General features: G+C 40.4%; 1 protein-coding gene across 1 annotated transcript; it reads right to left on the bottom strand.

Annotated features, from left to right (window-relative positions):
- On the bottom strand, window positions 1-27531 carry LOC110054305 (uncharacterized). Its single transcript, XM_020760687.2, has 37 exons — window positions 27101-27531; window positions 23936-24007; window positions 22933-23084; window positions 22163-22390; window positions 21528-21748; window positions 20876-21053; window positions 19916-20244; window positions 18720-18870; window positions 17369-17746; window positions 16546-16836; window positions 15889-16179; window positions 15426-15683; window positions 14885-15058; window positions 14022-14177; window positions 13171-13353; window positions 12593-12712; window positions 12125-12204; window positions 11813-11992; window positions 11266-11334; window positions 10538-10667; window positions 10043-10171; window positions 9582-9663; window positions 9383-9482; window positions 9126-9175; window positions 8618-8741; window positions 8099-8190; window positions 7383-7485; window positions 6626-6779; window positions 6204-6273; window positions 5667-5733; window positions 5144-5220; window positions 4513-4642; window positions 4377-4415; window positions 3986-4072; window positions 3359-3552; window positions 2660-3005; window positions 1-2136 (listed from the first exon to the last, which is right to left on the bottom strand). Exons 1-37 carry the CDS (start codon window positions 27292-27294, stop codon window positions 1900-1902), a joined length of 5916 nt encoding a protein of 1971 aa, XP_020616346.2. The 5' UTR covers window positions 27295-27531; the 3' UTR covers window positions 1-1899.
- Between the last annotated feature and the right edge of the window lie 391 nt (window positions 27532-27922).

The following is a 27922-nucleotide window of genomic DNA, read 5'->3' on the forward strand; positions in this document are numbered from 1 at the left end:
CGTGTCAAGTTTTGTTTAATGCTCATTGTGACTTACTTGGTATGAAGATGCTGTTTTATTTACCAACTGTCTGTTAAAAGAGCTACATCACGGCTTGCACCGTCTTAAAAAGTTTAGCCGAATTTTTTAAAGTTCGTCATTTGTAATCCGTGTTAATCTTCTCCATCCTTAACCATCCTTTTTCCTTTATGGGTTATTATTATCTCTTTTGGAGTTTTTCTATCTTAGTAAACTAATAATTTCAGGTTTCCTAATATTTTCAGGTAATTTTTACACGGCCAAAATAATTCAAAATACTGAGACTGGGCTCTTTTAACTTGCCGGCTTGGTATGGCATGCTTTATTTTGGTTTCGCTTTACAAACGTTCTTACACCAGTGGTGTTTCACAACAAAATCACATATTCTATTTTGTCATACTTCTTTGCACCAACTAAACATTTTTTACTTCTTAAACCAAAACAACTTCACACGGTTTAAACGATGTTAATTAACGCACACTGTGATTTGCTAAATATATTTTGAAAATACTTCCCAATTCGTTCTATTGATTGACCAAGATAGCGACATAAAAGAGCTGCTATCTAGTCAAATAAGCTACCCCTTTCTACTAAGGTCCGTGACAGTTTCTGTCTCAGTAACTCTAAGCCAGCCACACTTTATGATACATTCAAATTACGAGCAGGCATAAACACGCTTCACACTTAGCATACGAACATAGATAATACATTCTGCTTAAGATAACTACTTTTCTTGAACACTCTCGCTTTTTTAACGTCTCAAAGACTATCAAACGTATGGGTAGCAAAAAAAGGCTTATGACTGAGTGTGGTCCAAACGCGGTTTTATCTAAATCCTCACGCACTCAGCTCTGCACGCGTTCAGGACGCGTCTGAAATCGACGCTAAAAATAGCATACTGATGACGTAACTCAACAGAGATTTGTGTTGTGTCGCTCAGTTTTACTCGCCCGCGAGTAACAACCAATAGGAGACAACATACAGATCCGGGAATTGCTACAACTTCAGTATGGAAGTTTTAAGATCGAAACTCAGATGTCTTTGCAGTGTTGAAAAACTGAGCCCGCGAACACTCGGGTATTTTTAACCCGGGACTTCATGTACAGCTAACTAGGAATAGCTAACTCCAAGCAGAAACAAAGGCAACGCCAATACTTGAAAACACGGTACCGGATACAAATTTAAGACCGTCTTTTAATTAAAACGAGAAGTAATATATCAAACACGAAAGACCGTGTTTGACCACATTTCCAAACACCGAGGAGAGAGTTGAAAATACGACGCGCAGCGGTGTATTTTTGACGAACCTCAAGATGTTTGGAAATGTGATGAAGCACTGTCTTGAGTGTTTGATATATCTTCTCAATCGCAACTAAACTATAGCGAAAACGGAGAGATAAAATCGTAAAAAATCTATACTTATTAAGATCAGATATCCAAACATCGTCACGGTCATGGTTTACTTTGTTTAACGCGATGAATTATTAATGAGTTTGAGAACATTCTCTCCAAGTTGTTCAGTTGGTGCCGAGATACCTACCGTCCATGTTAGCGAGGTGAACGCTTTAAAAAGTGAATAAGAAAATTCCTGAATTACTGCAAGGAACTGCCTCCTGACTGGAGAGAATACAGTGTCGATATGTCTGGGATTCCATGTCTTTTAAGCGCTAATACATATTTTATTTTCGATATAAACTGTCCGTTCGATGACGCCATAGAAGTCACTGTACATCTCAAGGTTAAACGCCTGCAATCTGTACCAAATATGGTGATTCGCGCTGCAGGGTACACGTGACATTCACGTGGTATTATACAACCAATGGCAGAATAGCAGGACCACGATGTATCACACCTTCTTCAATTGCAAAAATAAACTAATATTCAAAGACTTGCGTGTGGTTTTTCCACTTTGTGTGGGTCTTGATCGACTGTCACGCCACTGAAGAAACCCGACGAGTAGCGTAAGCTCTTCTTCCTTTGTGCGATCGCTTCCCGGTCGCATTTTCCGAACTCTTCTTCGAGTCTTCGGCGTGAACGACGCGACTTGCGTTGCGAGGAGTTTAGAGATGTGTCCATGGACCTGTTGATGGAGTGGTCTTCTTCGAATGGTGATTTGCTCTACAGCAGATAAGAAAAAAGAGATTGAAGAAAAGTGAACGAACGGTGGCCGCGGGCATAAATGGCATATTTTGTCAGTTCATGAAATAAAACTCAATGAGCTTTATAATCATAATGAGCGATTAGAGAGGACTTTTTCGCTGGAAAATCCGTCAGATTAAAATGGGACAAAGACGGCGCAGAGCTTCTACTGCTGAAATCTGAGAGATACTTCCTGAAGGGAAAATCTAGAACCACACTTTTAGTCCCCACTTCCACGAGAAAATTTACAAACGAAAAATAAGAATAATTAGCATCGGCGTTTGGTACTGAAGTACGCCTAGTCCTCGCATCTTAAATATCTGAGAACTTAAATTCGTAAAAGAAAAACGCAGGAATTGAATTTTCTGAAAGACTTTAATAATTGATATTGATTTTTTCCTCTGCGCAAAAAGACCTAACCGCTGAGATAACGAGTCTAAGGGTGTTATCTATTAACGGAAGTTCGACTGTGAAACAATTCATGTTTCAGTAAATAACTAACCTTGAACTCATAAGGCCGGGAGCGTTCTTTTGCATTGCTATATGGCGGAGGCGAATCCGCTGGTCGATGGTACCCAGAATTCATCAGTGGCTCTCTCTCAGGAATCTGTTGTAACTTGGAGTGACTCGACAGCAACGTGTCCGCACTCTTGCGCACGCTCGACTTAGAAAATCTTCTTTCTCCGATGGCCAAGTCGGGCTCTTCGGCTCCGTCCGGACGCCTGTCGCTGGCAGACTCGGAAGGAATCGACGAGTAATAAGACGAGCTTCCTTTCCGATTAGGGAATGTTTGCAAGTGGATGACCTCACCCATGGGCGTTTCTGGAATCGGCTCTCCTTCGATGTTCCTGCGATCGAAAGAAAATTTGTTCACTTTTGGACATCAACAAGCACTAAATATACAGCGAGTGACTGTTGATGAAGATCACCAAGGTCAACTGACCGCGAATGTCCTTCGACATCCGAGAAAGATTTCCTTGTTAACTAATAATTTTCTGATAACAGGCACACTATATCGTGTGGTTTTTCAGTGCAGAACAACAACCTGTTTGCATGTTATGTGTGTATATTTATATGTCGTTAATAAAACTGACTAGCAATAAACAAACAAATAGGTGGATTTAAGGCAGGAAATTTACTTATATGAGGTGGTATTCGGTACATAAGTCGACTTAACTGCGAGTTAAAGGAATCTCCTTACCTTTTCAGCACGCTATCTATGGAGGCAGGAGTGTCCATAATTGGGGGTGGGTAATCGGGTTCATCTTCAAAGACCCCTGTAGTGGAACCTATCCGGGACAGTCTCTTGGATGAGCCGCGGAGATCTGTATTTGACTCTTTGATAGAAGGCCTGGTCACTCGGTACTTCCCGTCAACTGCATCTGCTCCGTAATACTGGAAAGTAAAAATTACTGAGTGATGAATGATTTTTTAAAAGTTTTAATCGGTAGGAGTATACAAACTAAAACTGCGCGACGGACAGACATGTTTGGTTTGATTTTCGAAAGGAAAAGTGAAAAAAATTCAAACGTTCAAACGTTCAGGTCAGCGATTTTCAAACTTAGGACACCCTGGCACGGTACCTTGGCAACTGATTTTAAAGATCTCAGTGAGCAAAAGAAAAACGTCGAGCTGAAAACGGAGGCAAAGATTCTGAAAGAGGGGCGTTCAGTTTCCATTATGCAGTGCGACGTTGCAGAAGTATTCCATGACTAGACGCGGAGTGTTGCGCAATGACCCAAATTACGCTGCATGACATGACTAGGGGTGGGAGGGAGGGTTGGGGGTTGAGGTGGGGGGGGGGGGGGGCGTTGCGTTGCGTTCATACCTGAACTGTATCCGTGGTGCTATAATAATTCCGTTTTTCCTTTTTCTGGATCTTCTTGATCTCATAATGATAGGTAAAATTCTTTATCTAAAATAGAAAAAGATATGTAAAGGCTACTTTCAACCAAGAGTACTTCCATGTTTTAACAGATTGACAAACCCTACGACAAGGTGAATAAGCTCTTCAAAACGAAAAAGGTGTTGAGTCACGATATGTCACGCCAGGTAATTCGTTTCTCATTTTTGTAACCGAAAGAGCATATCTACGTGACAAAATCAACCTAAGTAGTGTGACCAAACGTGACAGAGTCGATTTAATAGCGTGACCTGACCCCTAAAACCGGCCCTTAACAAACAAGTCTCTTCGAATAGAAGAAACAAAACCAACTTACATTCTGGTCCAAAAGACAGTACGCAAGCAGCAAAAGTCCCTGCAATAACAAATGAAGACAAGGAGTAGTTTCAAACAAATCGAAAGCATCAAGGGTAGACTATCACTTACTGCGTGACAAGTCACGCAATCCTTACCTGTAACGCACAGGCGCCTGCGAACACGTATTGCCAATTGTTGTTCTCAGGATGTTTGACGTAAATGGCGGCTACAACCCAGGTCCCGGCGATTGCAATAATGAGAATAAATAAGAACAGGACCGAGAGACTAAGGAGAGAAGAAACACTGATTACAAACATCGTAAGTTTAGAAAATTTCTGAAATTAAGATAGCGCTGCAATTTTTTTATACAGCCTTTTGTTACATTTGAAATTTGTAAGTTGATTTTTCGTATCGTTTAGCCAAGGGAAAGCTAAGTTTAGTCTGGGAGGCAGGGAATCTAGTGGAGCGCAGTCACGGTATTTTGAGTTATTTTGACCACGTACAAAATTACCTTAAAATTGAAGGAAACCTGAAAATATTAATTAACTAACACATCAAAGAGATAATAATAAACCATAGCGGAACAAGGATGGTCGAGGATGGAGACGATTGATACGGATTACAAACGACGAACTTGAAAAATTTAGGCTAAACATTTCAAGATGCGTTAACCGTGACGTAGCTCCCTTAATAAAACTGAAGGGCCAAGAAAATGCGTCTGCGATTGTTGGTTCTTGACAGGCCTGGCAGTTTGGAAAATCAAGAACAATTTGATGTTTTACTCACCAGACTTTTCGCCTATCCGTAGAGTCGACAACTCTTCCTTTGACACAGAGGATCATCAACATCAAGACGAGGCTGACCTGAAATAAAGCAGAGAGCAGCTGCAATGGACTTATCAATCAATCAACCAGGGGCGTTGGGTGGGGTATTCAGAACGACTTCGGCTCGGTTCTTCAGCTGTTGTTTACTAAAGCCAGTTTTTTATATGCCAGAATCACTTTAAAGAACGTCATTCAGCGTGACAGAAATGCTTACAACATCGTGACTCGGGACGGACCGTTATTCTTTTGAGGAAGGGGGTTATGCAATTTCCAAAAAATTCCTGCACAGCAAAAATTGCTAAGAAAAATCGCACAAAATGCCCTAGCCCCCCCTTCTTCAGAAAAATAACGGTCCGTCACTTAGCTTGATGGAGTTGCCTAAAGCGGCAAGCACTAGCGTTATACAATCGTCTAAAAAGAGTGTGACGTTGCTGCATATTCAAACAGCTAACGATGACAATGTAAATGATCTAAAAATAACTCACCAGAATAAATCCACCAGCAGGACCAACATAGGCCCACATTAACACGGTCGAGTAATCAAGCCAGCACCTGGGAACAAAACGAGTACAGGAGTAAGAACACGAGCCCTGATTGGCTCAAAACTTACTTGACCAAGAGCGGATGAAGAGTAAAAGAGTTTTTCCCCCATATCCCATATAGGTGTCATTCCCAAGGTAATCCCTCTCAAGTTATTTTTAGAGATGATATCCAATTCTCCCCATGAGCGTTGCGTGGATTTTTCCTTTGAGGATGAAAATGAGTGCAAAGTCGCTTGGGCTGTCCACCTGAGTAAAATTCGCGCTACAGAGTCGGCTATTCTGACGAAGGAATACTTATACATAAGCAGCTTTTGTTAAATGTGCATAATTTTCTATCTCCTCTTATATAAATAAGTTCACGGAAAGACGTTCTTATTTGATCACAAAGACAGCACAAGTTACAAATGTCGTTTTAGGGTTTCAATTAAATATTACGGTGATCTCGTGGGGGAAAGTACAATGAAAAATTAAAGAACGAACCATTCATCACTTCCGAAGCCATGCAATTGAGTTACGCCGAGAGAGATTCCAACTGTAATCAGCGGGAAAACTGTGAAAAACAAACAAATACAATTTCTGATTACGTGATGGTACTCCAGCGTTTCGCAACAGAGGTTTACTTTATTAAAAATGTTTGGTTATTTTGACGAAACAGTAAGCACTCGTCTCTAAGTCAGAACTACTGTGCCGAGTAAAAAAGGGGAGGGATCACTTTGTTAAGGATCCAATGTGTAACTGCAACCCCGAGGGGACTCCGATATGAAAACGTCGGGGACACTCGTCAGAAAATTTAAATTAAAACCCCAAAGGAGACCAATATGGGCGTGGTACAAGCTCTATTTGACCCCAGCTATCAGCCACAGTGATATCTAGTCATCATGAAAAATACTTTTTCAACTTACTCCATCCAATGATGAAGAAATACTTTAGTCGTGTGGCTTTCTTGTTTTTCCCTGTTGCAAGAGTCATGAAGAGCTGAAGTCCCTCGCACAATGCCCAGCAGAACATCGCGATGAAGAAATACTGAAGCAATGCGGCAACAATAATACACACCACCTGCGATAGCACACGAGACTATTTAATAAGCACCAGGGCCGTACTAGGAGAATATCGGCCCGAGGTCTTGACAGTAAAAAGGGCTAGGGCTATATCTTCACAGTAAGGTCCCAAGCTAGATTGGTTAATAGGAGATTTATTACACGACCGAAACTGTTAAGAAAAAATGCTACGATCACGGACTGGAAAAATATCTCAAACTGGAGGCCTACTCGGCGTCTATTCAAGTATGATGCTAACAAAACGGAAGGGAAAGAGAGTTGGAAGGAAAAAAGAATCTTTTATGTGAAAGCAAGTTCTTTCAGAAACCTAAACCATACAACTACAGAAAATCTTCGAGATTGATCGAGCGGGATCATTTGGGACAGTGCTCAGTCTAATACTTAGAGAATATTAGAGCAATCTGATTGGTTGTGATTTTAATTATTGGCTTTCTGAACTAACTTAGTCGAGTAAGAAATACTTTTATTTATTATGCTCGTTGTCAGCTGTTCCTGGGGCTATTCCTAGCCAGCTCGTAGTCCATGAAATCAGTCACGTTAGTGGTTAAAAGTTTGTGGTAGATAGGAAACTGCATTTCTTCTCTTTCGTTATTTCTCTCACCCGAATTTTCGTTAGTTTGAGCCCGCCAATGAAGAGAGCTATACCAGCAGCTATGGCCAAACAGAGGTTAATGTGTAAAATGGAACGCTCTGCACGGAGCTTGCTGTTAAAACACAAAGGAACAAAAAACTTAAGAAGGGTCAACATCAACGCTAGTTAGCGTCACGCCCCTAGTGTTTACACTAGGAAACAATTATTGGAAACATGTCTCATTCTAACAGAGCAGATTTCTCCATTAACACACAACCCGTAATCAACAAGTCTTGTAGCAGTGCCCTTACACCACGCCATCAAGTTATATTTTTCTCATCAGGGAGTTTAAGAAAACCACGATGGCTGAACTGAACGTCGCTAAACAAAAGGTTTAATGAGGAGAACAATTGCTGTGCACGTGCGTTATAATTTTTGGCACATTTCTTTGCCGTCTTCTACAAAACAACAACATGAAAAGACTAACTTCTGCTTTGTTTAGGGAACGTGAATCACGAGGGTTAAGTTTTTAAATTTATATTTCAAATTTATCGCTGTGTTCCAGATTCAGTTTCGTGATATTTTTTGACAGTAATTAACAAAGTAAATGACTTTAGAGAGTCGCCAGATTCGTGGGTAAAATATAAAGTTATTTTTTAATCGACGTTGTCCTCGTCGTGGTTATTTAATCTGCCTATCAACTGCAATAACGCTGCAACATTATGTACTAAAAACATAGCACTTACCAGTAGATGTATAAGTGTCTTATCAGCGCTATCAGCGCGGCAAAGAGCAGCAGACCACAGCCAATGTAAATAATGAGGGAAAAAACGAGTTCCTAAAAATAAAAAGAGACAAAAAAGCAAGGCGAGAGTTAATCACAGAAAACAGTCATGGAATTACATTCGAGTCTGTCTATTGACAGTAACGGTTGCTAAGTTATTGGGTCAAGTCGCGATGTAAAGGAGGCAGCACTTGCCTCTGGCATACATTTCTTTGTATAAATTTGCAAGTTTGGGGTCCCGTATTTTTACGAGTTTTCAACCGATTTTTACGAAACTTCTCATATTTACTAAATTTGGCAGGACAAATTGATCTATGGAGGTAGTTCTTTTATTTACATGAAAAATACAAGAAATTATTGATATTGCGTGAGATCGGTAAAAAGGTCCATTACTTTCCAGACTCAAGTGAAAAAGGCTCTAAACAATAACCTTCTCGATGCATTGTTATTGTCCCGTGTATCTAAAACAAGTCAAGTTTACCTTGTCATAAACAGACAACGTGGCAAAGCTGGTCAGATGGTCACACTCACACACTGTTCCGTTACTTCCGCTAGATACCACTCGACAGCCCTCCGCTGACCAGCTACCACCCAGATCCTTAGACCTGAAAGAATTCCAGTACGTTTATGGTTACAACATGCTTTAATCCAAAAGTTGAGTAATAATGGCTAAAGAGTAACATCAACAACAAAACTGTAAATACGACTAGTCATGACTACTTTTACACAAGATTCCGATATCATTAACGGTATTCGTCTATTGACTACAGTAGCAATCCGGGGACTGATATTTAATTGATAGAAATGATTGTCAACCAGTTTGTTTTGCGGTTGATTCACTTGGCAGAAGAAATATCCAGGTTAAAACTATGTTTTTTCATTTATTTCTTTATTTTAATCATACACTTGTGATTCCGGCTTCAACAACTTTACCAAGAGTTAAATTAAAGTCTTGAAATAATTATGGAATATATATATGACGAACTTACTTTTCAAAGTCCCAATAAACGCATTTCTCGACCGCCTCCACGTCTGCTGGCTAAAAGATTAAAAATATCGTCGTGCACTGAGAATTGTCAGTTTCAACTTCCAATTTTCCGTGACATGTTTTGTCCAATCAAAGATAACATGTTTTTCATGATTACACGATACTTAAAGGGCTATGAAAAACAATAAGTGAAGCGCTATTGTCTGTTGTCTGGCTAAGTGCTGCAAAATTCACATCTAAAAGTGGAACGGAGAGTACCTTTTCATTCATCGTAATGATGGTGACAGGTGGGTCCAGCTTATCATCGGACGGAGCAGGAGACAGGGAACTGGACACGATTGGAGAACTGACATCGAACCTACAAAAACAGTAATACGATATAAAATATACTGTGTTGTTTCGCAACCGTGTCATGACATGGTGGAATTGTAAAAAGGGTCGACACCAGCAGACTTACTTCTTCATTCCTTCTCCTCTCTTTGGCATCAGCTCGCCCAAGTCTCTGAATAACAAACTTGTCACTTTGACGAGAGTGCCATCTACAATAACACAAAACAGATGCGTTAATAGCTTGAAAGCGAAACGAAAAATACGTCAAGAAAACATAATTCCCGGATTACTTTCTGTTTTTAGAGAGTTTTGTTTAGATCCAAAAACAGTCCTTACTTCTAAGGATTAAAGTTTACTTAAAAGGTGTATTTTCATTGGTAACAGAAACCAATTAGCAAGTCGACCTTAGTACACGGACCAAATATTACAATGTAAAGAGTAGGTCTTTCGCGTGGCCAATGGTTTCGCAGTTTAGACCCGGAAGACCATCGACACCGTCGTGGCAAGCCCAAGTGGTAAACGGAACAGTCAATTTTCAGGGCTGCCACCATTTATATTTGAAAGTAATCAAAGCAGAGAACTCCTTACCTTTGTATTTTTCAAATAGTTCTTGAGGCAAGCGAACCTGTGCGGAACCATCGTTCCCTTCTTTTGTGTTTTCAGGATACTCCACATCGCTTGAAAAACTCCTCGCCTCTTTTACCATCACTTTCATTTCTAAAACCGACAAGACGATAGAAATAAATTAAACAATCAGCACAACCTCTTAACTGCAAAAGAAGGACCCAACTTAATCAGAATTTTATAATTCTATTTTACGAAAACTCGTTTTACAATACTAGCAAGTTTAGTGACCGAAAAAATCCCTGTCTTTTCTACTTATCAAGGCCTTTTGACCTTAGCGACCACAACAAACTGAGTGCTTATCATCAACCTTGACCTTCTTTCACGTTTGTTTGTTGCAGATTTCAGCTATTCGGTATAACTGACAATTACAAGTTATTTGCAGACAAAAGAGGTCTCTCTTTACACTTCTTTCTTAGCAACGGGCGAACAAGCCTTTGAGTTGAGTCTCGAACTCACCAATACTGTCTATTTTAACTTCAACAGTAGCATTGCTACCGTTTACAGAGCCTTGCTTTTCTAAATCAGTGGCCAGCTCCATGGCGAACTTGTCCAATAAAGTCATTACCTCAGTAACACCCTTGGAGTCCTACAGAATAAATTAAAAATGCAGTTTATACACAGTTTAAGTTTTTGGTATATTCATAGAGTAAAGTTGTATATGGATAGGATCGTCGCTATATCATTTGATGAGACGTATGGAAAGCACAGTAGTAAATGTATAATGGTGAATTCGTTGGGTTTAAGCTTAGCCGAGGTAATTGCTGATGGGAGGGGTCCCTTAGCGGATTCCTAGGTAAAGTAGAGCCAGTGACAACCGAATCCTGACCTTGACAAAGAAAAAAAAACCTGTTTATTTCAGTACCATGTCTTAGATGTCCTCACAAGCTAAATCAAAGAAAACTCTTAGTAAATTTTTGAGAGTCTTGTAGAACAACTTAGCAAGTGGGATATTTGTTTCTAAATGATCTCAATGAATGACATATTTGTTGGGACAGATCAGCACCCTCTTTATGTTTTTGTTGCGGGCGGAGGGAAAGGGTAAAGGGAAAGAAAATACTCCAGGAATATGTACTGCGTCAACTGCAGGGTCGTATTGTAGGCATGTAATGCGTGCAAATGCCTACTTTGCGAGACGGGGAGACTAGATTAAAATTTTTGCTAAGCAAGTATACACGAGAGTGCACCTCTTGCAGTTCATCCCACTGGGCTTTGTTCTTCTTATCCAAAATGTTACTTGAAATTTGCAAAGTTTGCTGTAAAAACGAAAGCGAGATAAAATTAATGACATCAAAAACATGTCTGGGAAGACATCCGGAAATTTTAGTTCGATTGAACTTCAAAGTAATGATAAGCAAAGTGCACACAAGGAATCAGCAGCTTGGAATGTCGGTTGTTGTGGAGGAAGAACGTTCTGTAACAACCTGGTACTGTAGCAATTGTAACAACTCACAAGTAACACAGGTCAAAGATTCTAGCATGAAGTGCATTGACGCAAATCAACCAACTACGTTTGTAAGAGTTAAAACCCATATAATACACTCAATTACGAGGAAATTCAGCTTGTAATCTCTGCCCACCTCCTCAGGGACGAATGAAAATCAAATTTGAATAAAGCAACGGAAACCAATCTTCCTTGCCAGTTCAAAGGTATATCACAAAGAATAAAAAGGCAGATTGAATTCTACGCAACGTAGGATACAGAACGAAATAGAACAAAAGCGCTTCTTTTACCTTAGCAGCTGACATTCTTTGTTTGGCATTCATATTTGACACAGCAGTACTCATTGCTTTCATGACCATGACCAGATCACCCGGAAGCAACTGTTTAGAGTCCGGGGCCTGGGTAGAGGAGTTTAATACCGCGTCCAAGAGTTCTTCAGAGGTAATTTTGTTCTCTTCAAATTGCTTGAGCTGTTCACCAAAAAGAAAATTACTTTTTGCACGAAGTTTAATTTTGTAAGAAAAAGACGACTATATTGACTATGTTCTACTTAGAAACCTTTAAAAACATGACTAAAATAATAATTATGAACTTAATCTTACTTTATCGTCGAGGACGTTCAACTTGTCTGAATACTTCCACGCTTTGCCATCAGATCCAGTCACGACACGTTTTTTCTCCTCTGAAAATTAAGCAAGTTCATATTCCGTCATTGCTCAACATTTTAATTCTAAGAGGAATGAGTTGTGCTGGGGGTTGGAGGCAAAGTGTTGAATAAAAGTGATAAGAACAACAGGGACAAATTTTCAGACAAGAATATATCCGAAGCAATCATCTTCCTCACTTGTGAGAATGACTGAGAATTGCTACCTAGACATCTTGGTATGAGAATAAATTGCAGCCATGCCCAGAAAAGAAGCCTCTGGTGCTTTTTCGGAGTTTATGTCAAACTTTGGGACGAAATCATTCAAATGAGAAACTAATTTTCAGTATGGTCGAACTTATGAAATATCTTGGACCGAAACTACTGATAAACACAAACAAGATAACACGATACCCCCGCTCTGTACCTTTACATTCCGTTATGCCATCTCCTTCAAATCCTTGTTTACATCTACATGTAAATGAACCCTCGGTATTGATGCAGTCAGCAGTGTTGTGACAGGGAGATCCCTCGCACTCATTGTTGTCTGATGAAAAGTGTTTTTTCGTTAAACAAACATTATATTACACCTAATTAAACACCTGCATTTTCCAAATCTGGACTAATTGTAAGTATTACAATTAATATGGAAAAGGAGACTGAATACATATGTAATAAGAGTTAGTAAAAAGTTAATCAAAGGCTTGAAAAGTGTTTTTGTTTTTTTCCAAGAGGACACAGTAACCTGCAGCTGTAATCTGATTGGTTCATAGCGCGGTCCGGATTTTCCTATCAAGGTCAAGGTAACGCACGCGCGATGTGTGTGTGAAAAAAATTCATCAACTATAAAAGTGGTTTGAGAGTTAGAAGAAAACGTAAATAAGTTTTTTACCGGGTATGATCGGTCCGTATAGTGAAAACTGTGACCTCGGGCTCGGGCTGTGACCTCGGTCACAGTTATTCATTATACGGACCTCCTAATCGGCAAATAACATATTTACTTACCTTGACATGTTGGACTTGGGGTGGTCCACTGAGTATCTTTGCCACACGTGACACTTGAAACACCTGAATCTGCAAGCTTGTACCCAGTAGCACAGTTTAGCCATACAGTCTCGCCAATGCGGTAACTTGGTTTTTCCGGTGTCCATTTTTCATTCCCTCGCCGCGTTGGTGGCAAACAAACGGCTATAACAACGCATCATAGCAAAGATAAGTCTTACATTAGTAGAAAGGATTAGAAAGGCCATAGTTTGTGTATTTTGTCTCCTAAAACCAAATAATTTATCTCACTTCAGCAAGAGCGCAGGATTTCGACACATTTTAATGCAGACAAAATGATTCTCTTTTCCGAATATTTTCCATGAAGGTCTTTCAGATTTCTGCGACAAGTTTTCATTATCCATGGCCATTTGTACAAATGGGTGTAGATAGGGACTGTAAGAGCTGTTTGTCTTGTCAAAAGAATCAAACTTGCGAGTCCTGTTGATCTTAAATCTTGAAGCTTATTTTTTTAATGATTTTCCCCAATATTACAAACTAAGATTATAACAGCAATGAGTTAGATAAAGAAATAAACAAATTACAATATTTAGAAGGGAAGCCACATCAGCTTTAGATTGTTTTCATGCAGGTCCTCTATCCTGGTCGAATTGGAATTTGGAGAGGTTGGTTTTTGTGGAGGGAGGAGAACCGGAGAACCCGGAGAAAAATCCTCTGAGCAAGGCAAGAACCAACAGCAAACTCAACGTACATATGGCACCGGGTCAGAATCGAACCTGTGCCGCATTGATGGGAGGGGAACGCTCTCAACACTTCACCATCCCTGCTCCCTATAAAGATAAATTAAATACTACCGATGCATGTGAATCCGTCCCCAGCATATCCTCGGATGCACTCGCATCTGTACGAGCCTACAGTGTTCACACAGGTCGCTTTCTCGTGACAGCTTCGAAGGTTGGTGTCATTTTGTGGACTTGGAAGTGATGCAAGGATTGCGCATTCATCGAGATCTGGCCAGAAAAGAAACTCAGCTTCGTCAATTATGAAAAAAATGACTGAAAGGTAACATTGCAGCTAGCAATGACAAAGCCAGTTATTGTAGACAGTCACAGGTATAAGGTAAGGTAATGGCTGTACCAGAAATGGGAATCCCAGGGAGACCAATGACTGATCAATGCTGGCACACACTGCTTACTGCAGCAGTGCGAGTATTGCTCCTCTCTCTGAATGGGGGGTGCTACCCACATTTTATCAGGTTGTATTCGGCTAACAATCTGTTAGTATTCATTTATACTTCTAGGCAGAGAGACACTGATTGCAAGAATAACTTGTAGTCAAAGAAAACAATCCCGGCCATGGCTTAGCTGAACCTCTTAAGTTATAACAACACAGCAACTGCATTGGGCCGCTACCCTTCACACGACCCCTTCATAGGTGTTTCCTAGTGTGACCAAATACATTCTAGTTATGCAACGCCTTCGGGTGGAATACCATAGAATATCCCACGAGTTACTTGGATTTTCTCGGTATACACACAGCCTTTAGGCATAACTATTTTATACCATGCCATAAAAAATACAGTGGCCAACACAGTCAATGTGAGATACGCGTGGCGCACGATGGGAAGGTTGGGCGTAACACCTTCGAATATGCAGCAGTTTTCTTGTATTCTGATTGGCTGTATTCTCTATGGCATGGTTTAAAACATGTTTCATACCAGTACACTGGGGAAAGCTCTTGTCCCAGTTTCCATCATCTTGACAAGATAGATTTCCATCTTGTTTTGTTCTAAACCCTAATTTACAGCTGACAGTAACTTTTTCTCCAGCTGCAAAGAACCTGCGATTTGGGCGGTGGACTGCATGTCGCTGAGGATCAATTCTACAGGCAGCTGAAATGCGAATAGAAGACAACTTAATTTTGTAATATGTGTATAAGACAAAGAGGCTTTGAATCAAATTCAAAATAAACCAATTTACTTACAGCTATGTCACTCACTTAAAGGAGCTACGTCACGACTTACGCATCTTGAGAAGTTTAGCCGATTTTTTTCAAGTTCATCGTTTGCAATCCGTGTCAATCGTCTCCATCCTTAATCATCCTTGTTCCCTAATGGTTTATTATTATCTCTTTGGTGTTTTTCTATCTTAGTAAACTCTTATTTTCACGTTTCTTCAATTCAAAGGTGATTTTGTACGTGATCAAAATAACTCAAAATACCGTGACTGAGCTCAATTAAGTATGGCAAATGAACTTACTGTAAACACTTATAGTAATTTCAGTTGTGATGGTCTTCAGGCTACTGGTTGCTGAACACGTATATCGTCCTTCATCAGATTTTTTAATGTTCCTAAGTAATAAGCTGCCATTCTTTAGCTGCTCTGCTGGCGACTGGGTCAAACCCTTGGTCCAGCTGATGGTCGGCATGGGGTCCCCATCCGCTTGACAGTTATACACAGGAGAGCTGCCAGATGGCTCGGCAGCACCACGAGGACGGATTGTAAAGCTTGGTGGGACTAAATAACATGTGATTTACGTCAATAATGGTAGAAACAATAATCAGTTAGCATTACAGGCATGTAATGCGTGCATAGCAAGCAATATGTCGCTTTAGCCCTTTGTATTCATTCCATGTGTAACATTAGGCCAATCAACAACTTGAATCAATCATTGAAAAACAAGTTCACGTTTTGACTTATCTGAGGAACAAATTGCGCTTACCCAAAACTCGCAGAAAAGCTGAAACATTGTTAGATCCGATGGGGTTTTCAGCCTTGCAGTGGTAGAATGCCTCGTCCTTTTTCTGTAGCCTGCGTATTTCCAAAGAACCATTGGGGAAAATGTTGAATCGCTTGTCCAGCTTTAATATGGAGATCAAAGAAGAAGATCCTTTCACACGCTGGAACCAAAAATACTTAATTCCAAAATCACTTGTGGCTTTGCAGTCAAACATGATTGTTTTGTTCACTGAAGTTGTCAAGTCGCTTGGAATTTTGACAAGACGAGGTGGCTCTGCAAAAAAACAAAAATCTCGTGATGAAAATTAAATGCCTGTCTGGGCATTCTTGATCAATTTCAGTTAGGCTAAGTGGCCCACTCCACCAGGATTTGTCCATGTGTTTGCAGCATCAGCTAAGAATATTGCTACTTCCATGGATGGTATGTTAGTACAGCTCAAGTTGTCCACTCTCTCGCCTTCCCCCAGGCTAACAGCTTGCTTATGTCCCAGTACTCAAACTGTCAGGTACTTCCTCAACCTTTTAGTGGCACCTTCATTTGTGGGTTTCAAAGGCTGTGGGGGTTTTAAGCAAGGTCTTCATTATGATGCACTTTGACTTCTACACAACCACTATCAAGTGTTACATTGAGTATTCTCACCTCCCACTTTAACGTCGACATCTTCAAAGTCATACCCCCCAGAATTGACCGCCGTACAATAGTAACTATCCTCATAACTTTTCTTTGCCTTCCTCATATACAATGATCCATTTGAAAATGGCACAAATTCGAGGCTGGGAAGTTTCTCTCCATCAGGCCATGGTCGCATTTTACTCCAGAATAACTTTGCGCGGGGATCAGAAACAACTTTGAAGTGAACCCAGCCAGGTTTATTGAGTGTTAGGTACTGAGGGCTAGTTTTCTTTAACTTAGGTTCAATTGGTTGGAGACCTGCGTGAAAGAAAAAAGTATAAAAAAACATAATTAAGTCTTTTCCGCTCAATGTGAGAGCTACAAGATGCTATGTGAAAATGTTTAGAACTAATCGCCATCGATATTTTTGTTATTGACTTTGCGTGCGATAAAGGAAATAGCAAGCCTCACGAAAGGACTCCCACATAGAAAGGACGGGAGGGCTCGTCGTACCTGTTAGGGGTTGAAAAATCGCTTTTGGTACCTCTTTGGGTGTTCAGTCTCAAAATAAAGGTCCCACAGCAGGACCTTTCACTGTACTTTTTAGGGTATTGAGCCAAAAAAAGGCAGTGTCAGTTAATGTGTTGCCTTAGTAATTCTTGAGGGTGAGAACAATTTCAAGCCATGCCCACAAAACAGGGTCTTGATACATCTAAGGGGTTATTTTCAAAATTTCCGACGAGTACCCCTGTACTTTTTATATGGGTGTCCCTACCGGGTGGAAAGCCTACTCAAACTTAACATTAACATATACCACCATTTGCCGGAACCAAACCACTATTTTAATTACCTGATTGTGTGAGCTCAAACAGATACGTGCTACTGCAGTTAGTCAAAATCAACTTGTTCGCAGCGTCCAAGTTGACACACAAGCCACTGGCTGTATGAGTAAGAACTATAGCCCCAGAAGGATTTTCACGCCTTGTAAATGTATCGCATGGTCCGTCTCTGAGGGCAAGTTGATCTTTTGCGTTCTTGAACACGCACTTGCCGCTACAGCTGTGGACCAGGCTTCCATCACCACGAAACGTCATCATCACTCCCTCCCCCTGACAGTAGGATTGTAAAGAAAACAGCGTTCCATCTCCAGGCTCGCATGGATTTGAGAAGGTCATTGGCGTCCAACAGTTTTTCGTCATACTGCTTTGGATCGCAACAGAGACAATATCTGTCGAGAAACAAAGTAGAATTTCATTTAATGTTTTCAACATTTCAATGACAGCACAAAACAGCCGCAAGGATTTGTTGTACCCCTTGCCTACTAAACAAGCACCCACCGTATTGTTCTGATAAGTATGTGGTGGTCAACTAGAACAGAGGCCCTGGGTGTTCAAAAGATGAGTAAGGCAATCTGCGGGATTAATTACTATTCAGTAGATGGCGTAGCTTTTGTTTGTTCAGAATCGTCTACCGGAAAGCGATTCACCAAGTGAATTACATTATCTACCCTTTGAACAATTCTTTGGGGCTAAGGCTCAAGCAAGAGCGCAATCATTTAGTTGTACTCTTGCTCGATCAAGATACCTTCCTCCAATCAGAAGTCAGCAGACAGGAAAAACTGTGCTGTCCTAACGTCAAATGCATGTAAGCAGGAGGGGGATTGAACTCGGGTAAGTATTCTCGCTTGAGAAGGCATTAAGTATTCTCGAAAATGGATTTACAATTCTAAAGACCATATCAGATTGTAAAAAGTAAAAAATAAATGACACATTTTGTATCTCCAAGACTTTAGTTTGGGGGAAAAAATGGGTCGCCCGCGTTCGACCGTCGATCGCTGTCGCCAGGTAGGATGATAGTTGTGTCATTTTGAACAAAATATGCTGTTCCTCTTCAAAGCAAACCTAGAATTTTGAGTTAAGCATTATACGAGGCCAAAGCAACTTCAGTATTGTCATTATTCTTTGTTAGCTGTGAAGAAAAAAACTACTATATCATATTGCTTCGGTAGGGACAGCTCGGTTTTGACTGCCGCTCGTACTGCAGACGTAACCATCGTATACAAAGTCCAGAATTTAGTTCTTGCAACGATGAGTAGTCTGGCTTCTCCAAAGATGGATCCCTACCTCCTGTTTCTGTACCGGCGTCTCAACAACATTATTATTTACACATAAACCCCAGACTCTTCCATCAGTCTCAGTTACCTGTATCACATCCGTACAGCTCAGCACGCAAGCAGATTGTGTTTGTTGGACTGCTGTACAAATCAGGTCTAATTCTCACGAACCGCGCTCGGAATCGCTGATTAAACCAGTTTTTCACGACATTGTGCTGGTCCACATTGCCATCAAATTTCTAAAGACAACAAGGAAAGAGTGGCATTGTAAGGATTTCATTGGTACTCTCCTTTACTGTAATACGCAAACAAATAAGTGCAGAAAAAGTACCGTCCATTTATAGGTTTTTGGGGTGGCATGTGCAACGACGTTCAAGGAGGGGGAAAAAGCTTGGGTCTTTTTCCTTAATGCAGCTCAGTCACGGTATTTTGAGTTACTTTGGACACGTGCGAAATACCTTTAAATTGAAGGAAACCTGAAAATATTAGTTTACTAAGATAGAAAAACGCCAGATAGACATTAATAAACCACAACGGAACAAGTATGCCTTAGGATGGAGAAGATTAATAATGGCAATAGGACTGAGTGGAGTCCAATTCAGTCTGTGATCACACGAGTGGTTAACAAAATCGGACGACCTCGAAGTGGGAGTCCGATTTGTTAATCACGAGAGTGATTACAGACTGAATTGGACGACACGATGTCCTGTTACCAATTAATCATAACAATTACAATTTCCCACAAAAGCAAAAATTCATTTCAAAAAGAGCATTTAATAGTCATTTTCAAATATCATAATTAAAAATATGGAGAATAGCTTGCAAAATGGCTGTTAAGTTTCTTTCAAAACAGTCACCAGAGACTTAACCTGCACAATTTTACAAAGTCAGTCTCTTGAATTGGTTACCATAGTGATTGTAATCAATATTGTGGTTGGTGGATTTAGTGGAGAGGACTTAAAATGATTGGCTCGTGTAACTGTCCGATTACAGGTGTCCGATTACAGCCAACTGTCCGATTACACTGTCGATTACAGCTTTGCAGATTAATTAGAGCAAAATACAGCAGTTTATGCACCAACCACATTTGAGGAAACTGTAATTGTTATGATTAACACGGATTGCAAACGACAATCTTGAAAAATTTGGCTTATCTTTTAACGAAACGCAAACCGTGACGTAGCTCCTTTGAATTTGAGTTGGGCAGAGTTAAAGGGGCGTCTTCTTGCTGCAAGTGATGTGTTTCAGAGCCTTAAGTAAAACCGTCAGAAAAACAAAACATACCTCCTTATATCCAAATTCCTTGTAATCCTTCCAGTTGGTTCCATCCTTACTGTGCTGAATGGAATATGTTGCAACCCAGTTGGCTTCATCTATCTGTCCTTGAGTGGCAACACCGGATAATGTCATCTCCTTTCTCAGATCTATCTGTAGGTACTGGGATTTGTCTGATGTTCCTGCACACCAAGCCCCACCCATAGCTCCAGAGGGTCTGTTGTTCAGTCGGCCGTAAGCTGGTCTGAAACTCTTGCTTCGGTCATTTTTAAAGCTGGAGGCTGTGATTTGGCTGTCTGTAATAGAACGGTCCTCCATTCCTAATGGTTGATGGCAAGCTGCCAAGATATCATGAAAGGGTTATTAATTGGTTTAAGCGTGGCCGAGTGGTTAGGGTGCCGGACTTGAAATCGGGAGGTCGAGGGTTCAAGTCCTGTTCTGACCACTACGTTGGAGTTGTTTCTTGGTAGACCCTGGTTCAACTCCTCATTCATGCTTGTAACTAGCCAACTGGCCTGCCTCTCACCAATTTGAATTTTTAAGCCTATTATCTTTAGTTGATATGTTTGTTTCTTTTAGTTTAAGTTGCATGTCTGTGTACTAGCTAGGTGTAGCTAAGTGCATCAACCGTTATAAACAACAATGTTTGATTTCTTGAATATTTGATTAGCCTCTGTGAGATACTGTGTTTTGAAGAACCATGTTTGTTATGCAAAAGAATGGCACTGTCTCTGCCGCTGAATTCAAGGGTAAAGGGTTCCTGTTGGGTCCTATTTACACTGATCAAAAGCCACATGACAAATTACTCTCTTACTACACAATGTTTGGATGGATAAATGCATAGGATGGGATGGGAGGGAAGAGGAGGGGAGTGAAGGGTAGAGGGGAGGTGAAGAAAAGGGGAGGGGAAGGGATGGATGGATGGGACATCTTGTACAATATTTCGAGGTGTTGTGACAATTGTCTTACGTTTAATTCCCTCTTGTGGGCAATACGTTTGATCCAACTCCACTCCTAACTTTCCATGAGGCCTACAACCTCCACAATAGCCACCACACTCTGCAGACACTCGTGTACGGTCATCATTAATGTTCAGTATGTTCTTCATATCTGATGGAGTACCATAAGGTTCCCAGTAAACTTCTTCCTAGAACGAAAAAAGTAAGAAAAGGGCAAATTGATCTTCTGTTAACAAATTAACTATTAATGGGTGAATTCATATATCAATAGATGATCATTAATTGATTAATTGATTATTAATTATCAGTTATAATTCAATAGCAAGTTAATATTAAATTGCTTGATGATTGATTGATTGATTGATTGATTGATGGATGGATTGATTGCCTGACTAATTGACTGATAAATTGATTATTTTCTTGATTGATGGATGGATTGATTTTTGACTGACAGATGTTAATATATTAATTGGTATCCTGATAACATTGCATCCTTGACTGGGCTGTTAACCCTGACACCTTCAAAATCACTTTCCATTCTCACAGACCAAACCTACCACTGTGAAAGACTAAGAAGATCCCAGAAGTGAGTCTAGAGGCCGATCGAGCAAATGCAGTACCAAGTAGACTACATAAGGGTATAATCTTGTCTTTAAACTCACCTTAAGGCGAAAACCGGTTCCTGTAAGATCAATTTTAAATTTTCCTTTCCGACAATTTTCTTTGCTGGCAGAATAGCAATCTCCTGCTTCACCATATTTGATCTGTTTTCCAGAGCTTGTAGTGGAGTAATGGAAATCATTGGCTACAATAGTCATACTGTTGAGATCCAGGCGGACTTTAGAGAAACTTGTTGATCCCGCCTCGGTGTATGTAGAGCCTCCTGAAAATAAATTTAAGGAGTTTAGCTTAACTAAATTGCAGTTTGAGACGAGTCGTTGCTATTATCAAGAACTAAGCTTATGTTAATCTAGTTATCGCCATTATCGTTAATTTAGTTCTTCCAGTAGAAACTGTTTCAATCTTGTAGGACAACATGACAGAATTCTGTGACAGCCTGAGATCGAACTCATGCAAAATTAATGATCGTTTCTTCTTTTCGGCGACCAGGGAAGGGCGCAAAAGTGAAGGGAAACGTGAACTTAGGGAGCAAAAACATTGACAGGGGACACGTCGGTTTACGAGGAGGGTAGGGGAAGAGAAAAGGTTTGTTCCTTGTAGTGATGAACCTGGGTTATATCATACATAAAAAGCCTTAAAATTGCAAATGAATGTATAAAAACAAGAGTTTTCTCACCGTTGGCCTTATCACAACTGTCTTTCGATGCGGAAGGCTGTATGTAGTCGTGAACGTAAGCAAAGTTTTCTTTCTGGACAGAAAAAAGTGTAATATATTCTTTGGGAGAGTCGGTGTTCATTCCTCGACAAAACAGTCGCACGTGAGTGTCGCAGTTAGCATTGATTTCCATGGAGTACTCTTTATCAATGTTTGACTTCTGAGACTCTTTGACCAAAGCACAACCACCTGTTAAAAAATAAAAATTACACTTGTGGAATTCAGGTGCAGACGCGTTTTTAAAGCTTTTTACGATAATTTAATTCTTATTTCCTAACTATGTTAGTAGCTTGGATTCCGTGGTACCGTCCAGGCAATTCCGCATTCCCTTCTTTTCAGTCTTCGACACTTACAACTTACTTATTTCTCGTTTAAACTGTTTTTGTTTGCATTTCAAAGTTAAAAGCCCGCCAAAACTTTTCCGCGAAGAAATCTTGCATTCCTAATTTCTTTTATTTTTCACAGAAATATCACACCTTTTTCGCGCAGCGAAAAGCGATCTCTCCTAGGCCTAAATCCCTCTCATTCATCCGTACTCTTTCCAGACCCTTTTTAGACTCGATTTGAGAGGGAGCCCGAGCTCTTTTCCCGGACAGCGGTAGGCAATCGAGCCTAGACCTTTTCGGACACTGCGTGTTCCGAGCTCACGCAAATAACAGTGTGTTTCGCAAACTAACTCTGTTCTATCAGTTGTGATGACAAAGCGGTAAGAATCAGTATAAAACACTTACGACAGAAGTCCCTTCGCTTAAGAGACGCGATATCCTTGCCACTGAGTTTTTCCGGCTTGTAACAAGTGCCTGTAAACTTGGATAGGTGGAGGCTAGCATTGTGAACACCGAGCAGTTTGCAGTCACAGGTCAACTGGTTTCCACTCAAGTAACTGGTGAAGAAAAGAAAACACTTCTATGTCTAAAACTTAATACTCAAATGAACTGCGGTAGACTCGTATGAACTCAGAATGTCAATACAGTAATCGTGTCAACAATCACTGAAATAGTCCCATAAAACTGTTGGGACTGGAGAATTTACGTGAGCCAAGCTATGAAGATTGGCTATGGAATCCCGGAAAAATTATTATACCACCGTACGAAGCTCACAAAAGGTGGTATGATAAAATACCTATTGACTGAGGGAGGGGCCGGGCGGGAACGTATTCGACGTTTGATCAGGACGCACACGTGTTGCCGCGCTCGGTCCGCACGTGTTAACCTGAAGCCGTCCGGCCCCCCCAGTCAGTCAATAAGCTCAAAGTATTCATGGTGCAAAGAAAACTAAACCTCCAAAGTGACTTTTTGAGTAGTGTGGTGATGTCTTAGGTCAACGCGCTCGGCAAGAGCTTTTACTTGTCTTCCGTTCGCTCTTTGAGTGTACAGAAGGCACATTACACCAGCCGTTATATATTTAAGCAATAGAGTACTTTTTCGTGTTTACATGGCCTCATCTAAACACGAGGGGCGTTCGGAGAACTCGAAGACAGTTGTGTAAACCTGTGACACATAACCCTAACCCAGCCCCCAAAGTGTTTAAATGAGCCGGGCTATGTAAACACGGGAAAAGTACTCTATTGCTTTAATGGAATATTTCTCAAGAATGCGCGCGAATCTAAAACGTCACAACTGTGTTTACATGCTCTCATCTAAGCACACCTATCGACCAATGAGAGCGCGCGTAGTATCTCAGTTATGTTATAAAATAAGGTGTCCTCAACACCATAATCAAAACTCCACTTACAGTTCTTTCAGACCAGGCGTTTTCTGGATAATACTTGATGCTACTATCTTCAGACGATTGTTACGCAAGTCTCTGCAAAAAAAGCATCCTTGTTTGAACAAACCAGCTTGGATACCTCGTGGACAAACCCAGTTAGAAAGAAAACCCTAAACATTACTTTTTGCCCTGCATGACACATTTGATCAGTGAAAAGTGTATCCGTCAAGAGCGCGAAAATAGAAGATGCTTTACAAGAAGTGAGAAAGAGCTTTACGTGAAGACAGATAACGACTGCAAAGAAAACCAGTTTGAGCGGCTTCTATACGGATACAAATATGAAGCACTGAACACTTCAGATTGACTCCTCGGTGACACCCTACCCTACCCTGGGTTACCCTACTCTACCTTATCCTTCCCCACCATAATCTAGCAGCCTACCTTACCCTAGCCTATAGACACTAACTTGCTGTTCCCTAACTTACTCTGCCCTACCCTAACCAGGAGAGATACCTCTAGACCCTACCCAAAACAACCCTTCACTAATCTAACCCAGCTACCTTACCGCGCCCTACTCCGCCAATTTTACTACCACTTTCTGTCCGAAAATCCCCACACGAAGATCCGCGCACGTTATTTTGGAATTATAGTAGTTCTATTGTTTACTTATGGTCTTCCGGGGTCTCGACTGCCTTTTTTTCTGCATTTAATAGTTTTAAAATCTCACCGGGGTTAGTAAGATAAATTTCTTCCCAAGTTCATGATACACGGATAAGCAAATACACAAATCCCTAAGTTACTTAACTGGCCATAATTGTCTTCGAAAGGCACAGATTTCATAACAAGCTTACAAATGATCAGATTACAACTAAAGCGAGAAAACCTTCCTGCAAAGATGACCCCAATTGTGTGATTAAATCTCCACTTTGTGACTTGAATGGACTATTGTTTCACTTCGTTGTGTAAACCCAAGTATAAATACAGTTTCTTATTTCGTGACTGAACGCATGTTCTAATTAATCATTGAAGTATATTTTTTCTTCGTCTCCTCTGCTTCAGTCTTTTTGTTTTGGCAGCAGAATATCATCATGTCTGTGTCAGTGTTTCACAAAACATATACTGAGAGAACTTATGAGAACTGTTTGAAAACTAAAAAAAATAATTGGACCAAACTGCCTGTCGCGTGACACAAATTGTTGCGACTTCTCTTGTATTTACAACACATACGATCAGCTGTTTCACCATTTCAACAGTTTTGTTTCTAAAGAAAACAACTTTCCAGAAACAGTCATGGAGATAGTCGGTTAGCAAATCGTCCTCATACGTGATTGTCATCACGGCTGCGGTCGTAAAATTGACAAGTTCGTGGCATATTAACTAAATATTTATTTTGAAAAACAAATTAGAAGGGAGAAAGGTGAAAAAAAGCGATTGTTTTCAAATTAGGCTGTTGTTGGTAACACAGGTACTGCTTTGGCGAAAATCGTGTGTATTAGATATGTTCAGCATGTGATTCTAAGCTCAGCATGCGGACAACACATGATAGATTAATGCAAATAAGCTCACATAACGGTCATGGTTAATACGCTAGAGGCACGCTATGTTTGAGGTAAATGTTTATTAATTCCAGTTTCAAACATGAAAATATCAGGGAATGACAATAGATTAGCAAGATAACAAAACTGAGAAACGATTGGAGAGTCGGCATGCTCTTCGCATAAACACTGACCTAGGTACAAATTAACAAACGTTATGTACAAGAAAATTAATTGCAAAGTTAATGACGCGTTGCTCTGAAATTGACTCAATTACACTGAAATGAAACTAATATGAAACAACAGATCACATGGTCGATGGAATAAATTTCAACCTCTACGCAGCTCTACGGATGGCATACGAAAATAAAGTTACAAACAACACGTATGACAAATACCATCAAAGATATCGTATTCAATTTTGAAAATTCGTATAATACGACGGTTATGCGTCTTTTTTCCAGCGCAGAAAAATTTCTATATGAGGTAACAAGCCAAAACAAATTGCTTGAGACGAATTAAAGCGATCGAGAGAGAGAGAGAGACGCTAAACATTGTTGTTGTTTATAACTTAATTGCACTGGATCGTTTTGAACGTGATGTAAGAATAGTTTCAGTTGACAAGGTCAAACTCGCGATCTTGACCTCGGGAAAAATTAAATGAAGAGTTTAATTGCAACTGCAACGAACGCGCGTTAGTTACATTGTTAAAAATATTTCCCCAGAGCAGTATAACTAACGATAGTTTCAAGGGCGCTAACTCGATAACAACACGTCATTTTGTTTCCTAAGCGCTAATTTATGCAGTTCAGCAGAATTTAACAATTGGATGCTAAAGGTGTCAATGGAAATGTAAACCTCGTAAGCGAGAAAGGAAAACAATTTACAAAATGGTTCGTGAGCTGAAACGTGCCAACCTGTTTAGGGAGGAAGACGGAAATTGAGCAGTTTTTTTTTTTTTTTTTTTTTTTTTTTTCGCCACATAGAAAACGTGAAATCGACACGCTGTTGACTTCGTTGTAGATTTCAATTGTAATATCCCTCGTGTATGTAACTTTCATACCACTGAATAACAAAATAAATAATAAATACTAGCATCTTACGCTACCGATCGTAAAATGTGAATCCCCGCTGCCAAAGCTTCATATTTTAATTTGATAAAAGAAAGAACATTTAAAGTCTCTTTCGATTTCGGAGAAATGCTGTTCACTTTCAAGCACAATATGCAAGTGTCGTATCTACGTCGTATTGTGTTCTCGAGTTTTTGTTGGTCTCTATTATTTTAGGTCGCTTTCTTGTCTTGACGTTTTCCCAGAGGAAGCTATCAAGCGTCTATTTAGTTTGAGATGCACGACATCGGCGAAAACATCCTGATCATTCATGTGTCTGAAGATCAAGCGAAGAACCATTCAAGATTACCTATCGAGGTAGTTAAATGTATATATTGTTAACGCGAACTGTACGAAAATATATTTGCCCCTCTACAGGCAACATCGCCTACAGTCGCAGTGCGATCTTGCTTCGTCTGGGCACGAACGAGATTAAAAAAAGATGAAATATTAAAAAGGAATTGTAAATATTCGTTCACAACGCCTAACAATAATAAAAGTAAACTAAACGCGTGAAATATTCACGCACGATAATATTCACTTACAGATGAGTAGCGTCCGTTGGGATGTCGGGAGCGACTTCCAAATTGTCGAGTTTTCCTGAACAATCGACGATTTTCTTATAACTCGGCGATCCTGGGCTTCCTTGTGAAGAGCAAAGACAATTTTTAGGACATTGAGCAAGACTTGTTGAAGGAGCCACGAAGAGAACTAGCCATAACAGTGGCGTAAACGCCATGTTTGTTTGCAGCGATCACAGGTTTCAGTAATCGTATGCAAATGAATTCATACAAACATTCGCCAGCGCGAGTGTGGTATTTTCACGAACGTTCCAAACACAGGACCAAATCGACTTCGGAATCTGCGAAATAAATTCTTGCGGGCTTAATTCAAGTGATCTCAACGGTTATTACTGTCACGTCGAGATGTAAAGGAGACGAGACAAGAATCTGAGTCAAGAATCTACTGCATTGAGCGTGACTTGACGCTTCGTATGTAACGCAACGGTCAATCGATCCCGACCATTACCGTCCCCTTTACAGCCCTCTCCCATTACCGACAACAACAGGCGCGCACAGCCGAGATAAACTCGTGTCTAGCCGCAAGTAACAACCAATATGTATTACTGTGAGTGACTACCTTGACCGTGTTAGGCAGGACGCGTTGATCCCTCAATCAAAGTTCTCCAATGAAGCGAAAACAAGCACCCGACATTTCCTTGTGACAGGCACGGTTTTGCCGGTGAGGGGAGACTCCCATTTAAAAAGGACGGGGGTGATCGTCGGAAATTTTGAAAAGAACCCCTAAGAGGACCAAGATCTTAGCAGCAAAAGCACGTGACCGGTGCCAATCGCGGGAAATATCGA

Source organism: Orbicella faveolata, unplaced genomic scaffold (assembly GCF_042242905.1).
Source record: "Orbicella faveolata isolate gen_17 unplaced genomic scaffold, um_ofav_v1 contig_13, whole genome shotgun sequence".
Lineage (NCBI taxonomy): Eukaryota > Metazoa > Cnidaria > Anthozoa > Scleractinia > Merulinidae > Orbicella > Orbicella faveolata.